The 14,572-nt window shown below is 42.2% G+C and overlaps 1 protein-coding gene across 1 annotated transcript in view; it reads right to left on the bottom strand.

Annotated features, from left to right (window-relative positions):
• The window catches only part of SYCP2L (synaptonemal complex protein 2 like), a 68,697-nt gene extending 58,388 nt beyond the window's left edge, over positions 1-10,309 (bottom strand). Inside the window, exons 1-6 of the mRNA XM_028152457.2 lie at positions 10,301-10,309; positions 8,989-9,057; positions 7,049-7,186; positions 6,618-6,737; positions 2,718-2,825; positions 2,298-2,322 (exon numbers count right to left, since the gene is read on the bottom strand). Of these exons, the coding sequence (XP_028008258.2) occupies positions 2,298-2,322; positions 2,718-2,825; positions 6,618-6,737; positions 7,049-7,186; positions 8,989-9,057; positions 10,301-10,309 (469 nt within the window). The remainder of the gene's footprint in view (positions 1-2,297; positions 2,323-2,717; positions 2,826-6,617; positions 6,738-7,048; positions 7,187-8,988; positions 9,058-10,300) is intronic.
• Between the last annotated feature and the right edge of the window lie 4,263 nt (positions 10,310-14,572).

Below are 14,572 nucleotides of genomic sequence, written 5' to 3' on the forward strand. Positions count from 1 at the left end.
TGATTCAATATAACTCATCAAGAACCACCTAAAACAAACTTGTTGTGTGTGCAATGCTCTCAACACATAATATTAGAAGACAATGAGAATCTGCAAAGCAAGAGTGTATAAAAGCCACAAAGGCATTCTTAAACAATAAGAAGCTCTGACTATGTCCAACCCACACACACCAATAACACTCTTCCAAATATATTATAGCAGATGGAGATAACACAGAACAATGAGGACATCACAGTATAAACAGGTTGGTAGTGACCCTAAATAATTATTGTAAATAGGACTGCAGCACAAGGCAAAGAGCAAATACTGTTTACAAAGATATACCCATTATCCAAGCCTAAAACCAAGATTAAACTAAATAAGTCTGGGTAAAAGATGGAGGAGGAATAAAAACATGTTGAATTCCTTGCTATATAGTAGAAAGAAACAATACGGTGCTATAATTTTGATGTTGATAATTAGATTAAGAGTAACTACCAGTACAATAAAACTCGAACATAAGCCATTCAAATCACTAGAGAGAAGCAAATTGTGAAAGAAAATATAGCCCATATAGTAAAGCACAAAACAAAGGAATTATAAAATAGAACAATCCAGTAAGATGACATAAATCTTGGAACAAAATGGAAGGAATAATTCTACCAATGGCAGGAGGATGTGGGAATGTCAGTGAAAACATCTTTGTACTTCAAAGATAGAGATTAGTTCCCAATTCTGTACAGCCTGGACAATACCCATGGCAAAATGACTGTCAGAGGTCACATGTGAAAATCTGACACTTGCAGATTTTCACATGTGGCCAGAATGGGCTCTAAGCACAAACTGTCATTGCCATGGATTTACATGTTTCCCCCCAAAATTAATAGGTTGAAGCCCTAACCTGAATGTGATGGCATTTGAAATGGGCTCCTTAAAAAAGGTAATTAGCCCTAGCTGGTTTGGCTCAGTGGATAGAGCGTTGGCCTGCAGACCAAAGGGTCCCAGGTTTGATTCCGGTCAAGGGCGCATGCCTGGGGTTGCGGGCTCGATCCCCAGTAGGGGGCGTGCAGAGGCAGCCAATCAATGATTCTCATCCTTGATGTTTCTATCTCTCTCTCCCTTCCTCTCTGAAATCAATAAAAATATCTATTTTTTTAAAAAAAAGGTAATTAGAATTAAATGCAGTCATGAGGGTGGGGTCCTCATCATGAGATTAGTGCCTTTATAAGACGAGACACCAGAGAGTTGACTTGCTCTCTGCCATGTGAGGACACAGCAAGCAGGTAGCCATCTACAAGCCTGGAATAGAGTTCTAACCAGAACCCAACATCCTGGCACTCTGATCTCAAACTTCCAGCTTCCAGAACTGTGAGAAAATAAACTTCTGTTGTTGTAAGCCACTAAGCCTATGGTATTTTGTGATGACAGCTGGGGCTGATTAAAACAGTTAGTACATCTAGAGCAGTGTACTAACTAGATCTCTCTCATATTTTTTTTCCAAATATGCAGTGATATCCACTGCTGTAATAAAAGACAAATTTATTTTTAAATGTTAGAAAATTCAAAGTAGTTTTACCATTGTGTATTTCATTAATCAATTTTAGAGACAGCAACTATTACTTATGTAGTTCATAAAAAATTGGCTTGAAAGTATTTGGATCCACTGACTTAGAATAGGGGGGACTTTTTTTAAAATCAAGTAAACACCATATACCTAATCTTCTAGCATTGAATTTCCTCTCTTATGAAATACCATCCATTGTAGAATACAATCTCAATTTAATAACAGCTTTTCAAAAGAAAAATAAGAAGTTAGACAATAGGAAGAGGACATATCCATTTTAAGATGGCCTCAATTTCTGAAATGTTCAAATATTTTAAGTGTGTTTGAATCCATAGTATCAAAATTCAAGAGATCCAATTACCTTTAACTTGAGTAAATGAAACAGAATTATCAGTATAACTTACAAAATATTCTAAAAATTTACCTTTTACACTCTTAAAGACAGAGAAGGCATCTGAATTAGCTCTAAGTCAAATCAGTAAGAGCTAAACTTTGCTGGTTTCTCATGACAAAAGTGGCTCTCTGAATCTGAATAGAGCAGGTAGCCAGTGGAATAGGAGCAGCTAAATTAAGGTGGACCTCAGGCTGAGACATACTTTACAACAACAACATCACATATCATGGGCAATAAATGCAAATATAACAGTTAAACCCACTTTGCTTTTATATATCATTTCAATAAATATTCTCCCTATAACAGAATATTCTATTAATAAAAAGTAAATAGGCAATTAATGGTAAATAATTCACTTACCTTTACTACTCCTCCTGGAAATAATCTAATAAAACAAGAAAAAGTAAAGATTGTATTAAAAAAACATTATAAACTATAATGTTAATACATTAATGCTGATATTTCTCTAACAGGCAGAATTGACTTTAAATTCAGTAGAAAAAAAATTTAAAGAAATCCTATTTGATCTTCACTTTATTAAAATCAGCATATCACTCTCAATCAGGTGAATAATATACGAGTATGTATGAAACTAAACCCCTCATCTTTTTATAACAGTGATTATCTATATTAATGCTTGTTTCTATTTAACATAATATTCTAATAATAACATTTTTAGTAAAACCCACGTTAGAAAAATGTAAGTTTTAGAAATAACTCAAAGATTCCTGCAAATTACCAATGTTATCTGTTCAGTGAAGCATCCACCCCCATCCTTACCAGCACTGTGTCAAAGAAGTCTTCTGTGACATTAGTCAGGGATGTGTCTGAAGCTAGATCTTCTTCCATGGTCAGAAATTCTACTGTTCTTTTAAACCAGGTAGCCATGTACACAACAAGAAGAAACACAGATGGAACTCCCATGACTGCATAACTACTCCCTACTCGATAAAATTTCATAAGGTAATTCTTTCACTAGAGCAAATAATTTGAAAGACCTTTTCCCATCCATCAGTTCCATCGGGCCTGGCTCTGAGGCCTCCATTTAGAACACTACAGGATGATATCACACTGCTACTGAGTTGCAATGAGTTCTCAGATACCAGCAAGAATGGTTAGACTTGGCCTGGCCAGTAGCAATGCCAGAAAGGCACATGAAGGGACTAGCGAGGAAGGGTGACGCGATAAATGAGCCTCCCAGCACAGGAGGAGTCCCTGTCCTCCGGGAAGCTGTAGAAGACAAGCTATCCAAAGAGATGCAGAATTTGGTACGTGCTCCAGAAGTACAATAGTACAGTAACTAAGCCTACATCTGGCTACATTTCTTTTGCCTTTCTTTTCCAGCTACTTGGAGATTCTTCTTTTCTACAGGCATACATATATATAATCTATTCATATTAGATTGCTAGGATTGGTATGATTTAAAATAAACTTCTACAAACCCTCCTACAACATGTTTATTCAATTAAGCAAAGGCCATTTTCACTCTTACAAAAAAAGGAAAAGAAAAAGCCCTGTACGCATAGCTAGAAGTTATCAGTTGAGCACAAAGTTGGTGGCATGAGCTCATGATGAACAATTCTTACAGGAGTGGGGCTTGGAAGCTGTCTAATTTGGAGCCAAGGGCACAAAGCACACCAGCTGAAAACCATGAACAAATCAATCAGCTCTCACCGTCGGCTGCACATGAGGGGAACCCCGGGAGCCCTGAAACACCCGCAGGCCTGGGACCCATCACAGACCCAGTAAACCCGAATCCCTGGTGATGGGACCCAGGCAGTGCCTGCTAAAGTTCTCCAGCATTTTTTTTTTTTTATTGCTTTCAGAGAGGAAGGGAGAGGGAGAGAGAGAGAGAGAAATATCAATAATGAGAGAGGATCATTGATTGGCTGCCTCCTGTACGCCCCCTACTGGGGATCTAGCCCACAACCCGGCACGTGCCCTTGACTGGAATCGAACCTGGAACACTTCAGTCCACAGGCCGACGCTCCATCCACTGAGCCAAACCAGCTAGGGCTCCAGCATTTCTAATGCACAGCAGGTTAAGAGCCACTACTGTGTTTCAACTAATGTCTCTTTTATCTCAAATCAGACAAATGTTTGCATTAGATTAGATCATCCACCTCCTGAAGCACTTTTCTCCAGCAGAGGAAAGAAATATGTCTCCATACAGAACTCACTGCTAAGGCGTAGTTTCTCCCTCCCTATATCCATACTCAAAAGTACATGCTTTTAAATACATTTTGCTCATCGTTCTATTTATTCCCCAAATCCTAACCTCCCTCCCAGTGCATCAAAATATATCGGTTGGGTAGAGATACAGAGAAGTAGGGGAAATGCCACATTATTTGGTCAAGACTTAGGGCCAGGAAGTCGCTCCTGAACCCATTTATATGCCATGATCATACATAGTCTAACAAGTAGCACTAACTGCCTCCACAGCGGTGTCATTCCCAGAAGTCCAGACGAAAGAGTTATTTCCAGATGCAATAGCTACTACTCATTATGTACATGGTATAGGACAAGTTGCTTAATCCTCCTGGATCTTAGGGTACAGGACTAAGTACATTCCTTTCTGTAGGAAATTCTTATTCTGTGTAGAGTAACATCCCAGCACATTTTTTATTGACCTGCAAACACAACTAGCTTTATCAGTACAGAGTCTAATATCCCATCTACTTTGATAATATCAGTCCATTCTTCTTGGGCAAAACTTACATGAACAACAGCACATGCTTTAAAAAATCACCAATCAGGATTCCAACAGAATAAGAAATTTCTATTTTATTTCAAAATGCCAGTGTAATTCGGTTCTTATAAGTATATTTCTAGTAACACATGATCTCACTCATCTAGTGGAAATGATGAACAACATAGACTGATGAACAAGAACAGACCCAGAAACAAGGAGGCATTGATCGGACTGTCGGGCCTCAGAGGGAGGGTAGGAGAAGGTGGGGGTAGGGGGGAGAGATCAACCAAAGGACTTGTGTGCATGCATACAAGCCTAACCAATGGTTAAGGACAACAGGGGGGTGCGGTGGGGGATGGGAATGGGGGGATGAGGACTAATATGTGTCACCTTAATCAATAAAGAAATAAAAAAAATGAATATAACAGAATTGTGAGAGAACAAATGGAAAAGAAAAAAAAATGCCAGTGTAGATTTCCTCTGACACTTTAAACCTTTGGGAGGGTATCTTAAATCAAAATAGAAAATTCAAGTTGGGGCAGATGGCAACACATCCCCCCAACAACCAGCTTAAGGTTCCAAGGTACCCCTGGGAAAGTCCTGCTCCATTTCCTTTGAAGTTTTAACTTCTCTTCCCTACTTCTTGTTTCTGCATGAGTGTGTATCAGGGAGGTAGGTGAGGCTAAATGCAAAATGAGCCCTGGCTGGTTTGGCTCAGTGGATAGAGCAGTAGGCCCATGGACTGAAGGGTCTTGGGTTTGGTTCTGGTCAGGGGCAGGTAGCTGGGTTGCAAGTTCTTGCAGGAGGCAACCAATCCATGTGTCTCTCACACATTGATGTTTTTCTCTCTGTCTCTCCCCCTCCCTTTCATTCTCTCTAAAATATCAATGGGAGAATGTCCTCAGGTGAGGATTAACAACAAAATAAATAAATGCAAAATGAAATACATACAGTTTGTATAAGAACAATCCTTAGTCCTTCACCACCGCCCCCATCCCCATCCCCCCAGAGGGCTTAGGAAAAGCCTGGTGTTTACTCTTTCTCCCCTGGACAGGTGGCCACGGGGAGGCAGAGACAGATCTCCTTGACCCAACCAGATCTTAACAAATTTCAGGCAGTCCAGTCCAGGGGGTAAACCAAAGGTATTATTACCAGCCAGATCACCCTTCTGCACCTTTATCTCCCGCCATCTCCTCACCAATAAATAAATTGTCCAGGGCTGCAAAATCTCACCATGAAAAGGGAACTCTGCTTTGCTTCCAGATGCCATTATAAGGCACCCATAATGTTACCTTCTAGTTAATTAAAAAGCAGAATAGAATTTCATAATTGGGATGACTTAGAATAAGCAAAAAATGTTTTTGCCATTTTTTTTTTCTGCTTTAACTGGGATTTTTAGAAAGTTGGAAAAGTGGGCTGTGGCAAGGGGAAGTATTTGATAACTTATCTAGGTCCAGTCTTGTTACGAACATCTATTAAAACACTTCTAGAGCCTTTGGTGGGGAAGAAGTATGGAATAGTCTACTCCTCTCATCCTATATTCCTGAGTCAAATTCACTAAAATAATAAAAACATGGGATCACTGCATTGGTTTGTCAAGGGGAGAAGGAGGTGGTGTCTGACTCCTGGATGTAGGCTCCCAAAGTGCCCTGCCAGCACCTCCATCAGGAAACATATGTTAAATTCACGTTTTGATTGGATATCTGTAATAATAAAAGGGTAATATGCTAATTAGACCAGACATCCTTCCTGACGACCTTCTGGATGAAGCTGGGGCTGCAAGGGAAGCTGGTGCCAGCAGCTGGGGGAAGGAAGGCCTACTCTTGCACAAATTTTGTGCATTGGGCCTCTCGTGGGCAATAAACTTTGTTACCAATTTCTTTTCATATTTGATTTTAAAGGAACAGAAAATACCAAACTTAATGAGATAACTGAATCCACTCTAGTTCTTTCAGTAACCCAAAACAAAATTAAAACAGGACACTTATCTTTGGGATCAGTCCCTGCTGAATTAGCAAAGGCTCATCTTCTTTGAGGCCATCAATGAAGAACCGCTGAATACATTTCAGCAACAGTGAAACATACTGAAATTCATTTTTATCCAGTTCCTAGGTATGAGACCACACTAAGTTAGAAGTCTTACAGTGAAAGTTAAGAGGGTAGAATCTAAGTGTTCTCATCACAAGGAAAAACATATTTTTTAAATTTTCTCTTATTTTGTATTATGAGATGACAGATTGTCACTTATTGTGGCAATCATTTCACATCCATATGTAAGTCAAATCATTATACCATATCCCTTAAAATTATACAGTGCTGTATGTTAATTACATTTAAATAAAACTAGAGGGAAAGCCTGACAAAGTATCATTACACACTGGTATTCTGGTCAGATAACAAAACAAAACAACTTACTTGCCTTATTTATAGATTTGTCAAGATGGTATAATTTAAGATGATTATATTTTTGAGGAATGTGGCTCCCTCTCTGTTGAAAATATTCTTTTATTTTCTGAAATCCTTTACCATGGAATGCATCAATAATAAGTGATTGAAGCTGGAAAGTTGATAGTTTGCAAATTACTTTTCCCCAAAAAACATTAATTTTGTAGTAACATTTGTAACTAGTATTCTCAACAATAATTCAGTGTGGAAATAATACAAGGTAAATGTAAGACAGAGAGTTATATCTTGAGCAGTAGTCATGTAGCCAGTGAGCAAGTTCGTTGGCTTAAGATAGTACAGGCCCGTCTCGGAGATATTGCAGGCTCCGTTCCAGACCACCCCAATGAAGCAAGTATCGCAACAAAGCCAGTCATAACCTTTCTGCTGGCAGAAGGTCTTCCCTTCAGTTGGTAAAAAATGCAACACCTGTGAAGTGCAATAAAGCAAAGCACAATAAAATGCGGTATGCCTGCAGTTTCCAAATGCGGTTCCTGGACCACCAGTAGCATGGGCATCACCTGAGACTTATTAGGAATCAGGACGCTGAGGGTGCTGTTCAGGTGATTATCATTAGGCTAAAGTTTGAGAACCACTGACTTAAGAGAAATTGCACTTGAGTTACAGATATCTGAGGGTGAAGAGTGTTAATTATCACTAATGTTAGAAATTCTAAAACACTAAAAAATTCAAACCTAATATCACCCAAGAGACATGAAAGATCATAAAAGGAAGAAAATTACTTCAACACTAATAATGACAGATAATGAAAGCTGATACATATGTGAATTGCCAGGATGAAACTGATTTTTTCTGAACATTAGCCAAGACATACTTCTAAGTATATACTTGAATAATGCACTTCCTTAATATCTGTGCTACAGATATGTGATTTTTTTATTTTTAAAAATCCAATCCAATCTTACAGACTAAATTATAACATGTAATGTTATTTTAATAAGGAGACATTTTACCATATACTGCCCAAAATTGCACTTATCCTCAGTACAGATTTAAATGGGGGGACAGCATTTGAAATTAAATATTTAAACATTACTTTCTTTAAGTTACCACATAGTGAACCTTTTTGTGCCAAGTGTGTTAAGGGTTCTGCAGATGTTCCCATTTAATCCTCTCCACCACTCTGAGAGGTTTCTTTATCTGGGGATAATAATAGCAAGGCTGGGGGAGGCTGGGGAAGGTTAAGAACTTGCACGAGATCACCCAGCTGAGATTCACACTCAGGTTCTTTGACTCAGAACCTCAGCCTTCCACCTGCTTAACACTCTGCCTGGCTTCTCTGCGCTCGGAAATAACCCCAACCCTTTGCCTTGCTCTGCAGGGCTCTGCCTGGTTTGTTCTCTGTCAGCTTCCTCTGCTTGCCCTCCCCAGCAATGAGTCCTCAAATGAGTCAAACTCTGCCTTGCCTCAGGGCCTCTGCACTGGCTATTGGGGGCCTGGAACTCTTCTCCCCAAAACTTTCCACCCTCCTGGCTCCTTGTCACCCCCCAAATCTCAGCTTCAGTATCCCATTTTCAGGTCTGCCTTCCAGGACCTTATCTAAAGTAAGCCAAGTACCTTCCTCCGCCCTTAATTAGTCTCCATCACATACCCTGTTCCTTTTCCTCCTCCTACCTTCCTTTAGCTGGTAACCCTGGTAACCTGTTTCTTTGGCTCTCTGCCAGGCTGTAAGCTCCATGAGGACACACTATGTTTGCTTTGTTCAATACTGTCTACCTACATCTAGAATAGTGCCTGGCACAAGATGGCTTGACTACCTTAGACTTATCACAAGACCCCATGATAATTGGTTGTCAGAGATTAGGGAAGGAGAAGCAACACACACACACACACACACACACACACACACACACACACACACACACACACACACCACAAAATTAACTTGATCTTTACGTAGAAAGCATCCTGGGCCATTCCGCTGCCGTCGTCTTCCTTAATAGACTGCAAAGGGCCTTCCTTTTCCTGTGCACAATGAAAGTGTTTGTTTTAATTTTTATTTTTAAAAATTCAGTTCAAGTTTTTAAAATAAAACAAAAGAAATAAAGGTTCATATTATTTTATTGAACAAAAATTTTTGTTTGCTCATGCCCCTGATTTTAAGTCTAAGTAAGATACTACTTAAAAACAACCAGCCAACCTCTTTAGCACTATGTATGAGAAATTCAGCTATCACACTAAGCAAAGCAAACATCATTGTAATAAACACACACAAAATAGGTAAATTTAAACTCTATACTGAGAACTATCAAATAGAAGAAAGGCTGTCAAGAATTTGTAAAATAAGGTTTTAAAAGATGTATTTCAACAACTATAGCAGGAATTTACAAAACAGCAGCACACTGTTACATATTTTCTTCAAAAAGTGGTCCCTGGGTCTGCCCTCTTGGTTTTCACAACACACTGTACTATTGTAAGTGACAGCATCGCATCTCATCTGCTCGCTTCTTCCTAATTAATTAAATTTAAAAGTATAACACAAAAAGAAATCTTTTTTAAAATCTCTCCTAAAGTTTTTTAAAAATCTAGCTTGGGCGGACAACCCTACTTCTCTATGTACTTGCCCCATATCCTTAAACGTCAGTATATTTTACAATATTGTCATTATTTATAAATATGAAAAATAGGGTGAATTTTAAAACCCAAACCTAAACTTTTTTTTTTCTCACCATCCGTGCATTCCGTTCAATAAATGCTGGAAAGTATTGGCTCTGGTAGTGCCCATCCACACCCCACCCCTGGTTGCGTTTTCAGGATTATCACTTCCCCGGGCTGGCTGAAGTCCCGGCGCTCGGAACCACACACCCGGGCCGGCGGGTTAACATCACCGCACTGCGTGCGCAGCCAGGTGGGGAACGCGCTAGGCAAACATCCGAAGCAACTTGCAAAGAAACATCTCATTGCCTTCCAAGCATTAATGATCCACTTTCTCCTTCCCCAGCGCTCTATTAGCAAGGGACCAGAGGTTTCTTTTCGCACTGAAAGCTGCCAATAAACTCCACGCAAATCTAAAGAGGAGAAAGCGCTCAAAGGTTCCCCGAAGGGCTCCTCCCCGGCGGCTGGGGCACGGCGTCCCGCGCCGCTGGCTGGGCGTGCACCCGGGGCTCTGCGCCCCGAGCCGGGCGGACCGCGCGCCCTCGCGCCCCGCTGAGCCGCGGAGAGGAGGCCGGGGCTGAAAGGGCGCCGGGGTTCTCCCCGCGCCACTCACCGCCTGCATCCCGAGGCTCCGGCCGGCGCCGCGCTCAAGTTCACGCGATTCGGCCTCCTGAGACCCGCGCGGGCTGGGCGGCTGCCGGGAGAGCCCGGATAGACCGCGGCTCTAGGATTCCAGTCTTGGCCAGGAAGTCTAATTGCTGAACCCGCCCGTGAAGCCCACTGGAATCCAGTGTTTGAGGTGCAAGGCACGCTTGCAAAGAACAACAATCCTGGCCAGGCCACCTGGGCGCACGCACACACACCTTAAGAGATTCCTCAAAGAATGTGAACAACGTCATTTAAACATTCTATATTTGCAAAATTCTACACTGATAGGTGCCCCTTTGCCTCAGCGAGCAGTTTCTCTCCATCTTTAACAGCTTTTGAGCTGTTTGGGTCCATTAATATTGATATAAATTAAGGCTGAACTTTCACCATAGGAACCAAATTTGAGTATATTCCTGATATCACACAAAAAAAAGGTTATTAATTTTTTAAAATTTTATTGATTTTTTTACAGAGAGGAAGAGAGAGGGATAGAGAGTTAGAAACATCAATGAGAGAGAAACAGTGATCAGCTGCCTCTTGCACACCCGCTGCTGGGGATGTGCCCGAAACCAAGGTACATGCCCTTGACCGGAATCAAACCTGGGACCCTTCAGTCCACAGGCCGACGCTCTATCCACTGAGCCAAACCGGTTAGGGAGTTATTATTTAAAAAAAAAAAATACCTCGGTGTATTCAGTCAAAATAAAACAAAACCAAAAAAGCAAGCAAATATTTTCATCCAGTTTGTTTTCTACCGACTTCTTCTAGCCGGACAAGTATGTGTACTAATGGCCAGGTTTAGGCCAGTAGGTGGCCTGGTATGTGAACACGGTGGCAAAAATAAATTGGTCTGGTGTTTTCTTTATTAAAACAAAAAACAAAAAAAACCTCAATTCCAAACATTCTTTAGGTGTAAATCAACTTGAATTATAACTAGATGTTAAGGGTATTTCGTGTTATGACATTTACAGAAGGTATTTGTTTATTTCCAAGCAAAACATACTAGAACCAGAATCTCAGCTGTCAGCCCAGGACTGTGCGTCCCACCTCCAGTTCATGTGAAATGACACTTATCTCAAAGCTCATTATATCCCTTTCCGGGGAAAGATGATGTAAATGCACTTATGTTAATTTATTCATTTTAATACCAACCTAGCAAATTCAAAGCCTTCTTCCTTGCTCTTGAATTAATGGGCTTTTAAAATATCAAAATAGTAATTAAGGAAGAGCCAGCTTTAAAAAGAAAGTGTTCTGAATCAGGGCAAATATTAACTGCAGGAAAGAATTGAAGAAGAATAAACAATAATCAAAATACAGTTTACATTTTACTGTGGGAAATAAAACAATATGGTAATATAACAATATAACATAATATAATGAAACTGTTAATATTAGACTTTAAAACATCATAATCCATTATCTTCAGACTTTTCAGGAAAAATACGCCTTTCCAAACCATATGGTTGTTAATGCATTCAGTCTTTCAGGGGAAATGAAAGATAATAAAATAGAGAACACATCGATTGGTTTATTTTTATTTTGTTATATCTTCACTCTGATTCGTTTTACTAACATGTTTTACCCAGACACATTTTTAGGGAGATTTGGAATATGTGCATTTTAATTCTGTAAATGGAATTCTGTAAATGGAATATGGTGCAGACTCTATGACATTTATTTGGATACCAGAATCCATTTAGAAAATAAGTACATGATTAATTGATTTGCTTTAACATTAAAACTTGTGTTTATGTTTTTGAAAGATATGGGCTCTCTAGGAACATCCCAAAATTATAGAGACAATAAATATTCTAACAATGTTTACAGGAAGACCAGAAATTAATTCCTGTGCATTCTCAGAGGTAATTATAAATTATTTTTGAAGTTATATTAAAAACATTTTAAAGTATACATTAGGTTAAACTATCAAATTAACGAAATACCGATTTGTAAAAAAATAAAGTGTCAATTGTTGTAACTTCTGAAAGACAAAGCAACGTAAAAAGCAACCGGATGACAGGATTGCAATGACTTTCGGTGGTCAGTTAACACGATGAAAGTCTGAGGATAAAACAGGGGGTGACGAGTGGGCCCTCTCTACCTTTCCTCCGGACCTTCCTGACGATGATCTGAGAGTGATTTTAATCGCAAACCCAGACCGACGCGACCTTTCAGGAGACAACTTTGGGGCAAGGGAGGCTGGGGAGATGAAAATGTCACTTTCTCCTGCGTGGATATTTCGCCTCTGATTGGGAGGAGTATCCGAACTTGAATCTAGAGAAAGATAGAGCTGCCCAGAGATGGCATTTCCAGTCACGGGAGTTCTCCGCTGATCAACTGCCAATTGGACTGACTTGGCTAACACGCCTGACGGTGCCCTTGACTGGAGAGGTAGGAGGATCGCGAGTGCAGACGGTTGTTCAGGTGATGGGTTTAAGTTTCATCAAAGGAAAAGACTAATCCTGCAAGCGGCGCTGGCGCGGGCGCCTACCAGCCGGGTCCCACGCGGCCTTAGTCCGTGCGCCCGGAGATACCAAGGTCTAGGGCGCGCCAGCTTCGTGATTCAGAGTCCAGAGGGATGTAGGTTCCGAACATCCTCCTCTAACAGTGACCCCCTGCAGGGGGGCTCTTCTCTGGCTAGGGCTGGGAACCCTCCGGCAAAACAAAACAAATTCCAGAAATCCATCTTCTCTCCCCGCCCAGCATGGATAATGAGCGACTTGGGTCATTTCAATCGTTTTCTCTTCTTGGGTGCTACCGGGTACTGGAATCACGGAAACCAGGCACATAAACAGATAATGACTTGGTCTCAACCTCGGGGAGCCCGCAGGGTCCCATGCCCCCTCACCTAGCTGTTGGAGTCTCCAGAAAAGCCTCCCCAGATGAACTGGGGGGTAAATACAATTTTGCCGTGGTATTTCCACAACAATATCAATAAAGATTATTTTTAAGTAAAGTATTACATATGCCCCCTCTTCCCTCCCCCCATTGACTCCCTCCAGCCTGCCCCCCCCCCCAGGCCTTCAGCACCCCATTGTCTGTTTCCTGGGCTATGCAAATATGCATACAAGGTAATAAAGGTGATTCTTTTAAAGGGTTGTGTCAGGTGGATGGCGACTGAGCACTCACCGGAGCCCCGATCCCTCCAGTAAGGAGATGGGGAAACTGGCTCAGACAGAACCCCGGCGGGCGACAGAGAAAGCTCCGGCTTCTGCGGGAGCTCCTGCACCCGAGGGGCGCAGAGCTCCCCCCTCTCTCTCCACCCGCCCCTAGCTGACCTTCCCCACTTTCTCCGGGTTCCCTTTCCGGGACTCTTCCCACTGGGCAGGGTCCCCCCGCAGCCCCGGGGTGGGCGCACCCAGGCCCCGGAGCACACAGGGACCTTTGGCAGGCCCTTGGACATCAGCTTCGGCGCCCCCTCCTGCCCACCTCCCCCCGGCCCCCCCCCCGCACCCCACACACACACACACAAAAGAGCACGCATTCCAGGACACGTACAACAGCAGCTACAACAAACGCCCGGGGGAAAGGCCCAGAGAAGGCCGACCCGACCCTGCGGCTCGGGCGCAGTTACTCAGACTGCGGCGCACAGCGACCTGTGGTCCCCGGCGGCCTGGGAACTGAGCACTGGCTCTCGGGGGATGGCTCCAAAGCCACTGTCTCAAAAGCTTCCGGAAACCCCGGAGGCCGGGCGGGGTTAGAAAGAAAAGAAGGACAAAAAAAAAAAAAGAATTTCAATATAAATGAGGCGTTCCAACCTCCACACCTCCACCCTCGCCCCTTAACATCCTGGCCTCAGTTTCCTGTCACCTAAGGGCTCAGCCTTCCCCTCCTGTTCCTATTCTGTCCGGGAGGGGTGACCGGCCCTGCTGGTGCGGGACCTGAGAGCTGGAGGGAGAGTAAAGGCGGAGCAGGGGAGGGGAATCGTTATAAGTGTGCGGGCAGCTGCCTGGCGCCTTCAGGACCGAGGCCCACACCTGGGCTCCACCCGGGTCCTCAACCCCCGTGGATTTCCTCTCTCTCTCTCTCTCTCTCTCTCTCTCTCTCTCTCTCTCTCTCTCTCTCTCTCTCTCTCTCTTTCCCTCTCCCTCTCCTTCCCACTCCCTCTCTCCCAATCTCCACTTTTTTTTTTTTTTTTTAAGAGGGGGAAAATTCACCTGGAGCGCCTCTAGATTTGTTTTCCTCTGGTATCTTTCAGGATCCTTGCGGGAGACGGGCCGGCCGGCAAGGTGGGCAG

This window comes from Eptesicus fuscus, chromosome 9, assembly GCF_027574615.1.
Source record: "Eptesicus fuscus isolate TK198812 chromosome 9, DD_ASM_mEF_20220401, whole genome shotgun sequence".
NCBI classification, from domain to species: Eukaryota; Metazoa; Chordata; class Mammalia; order Chiroptera; family Vespertilionidae; genus Eptesicus; species Eptesicus fuscus.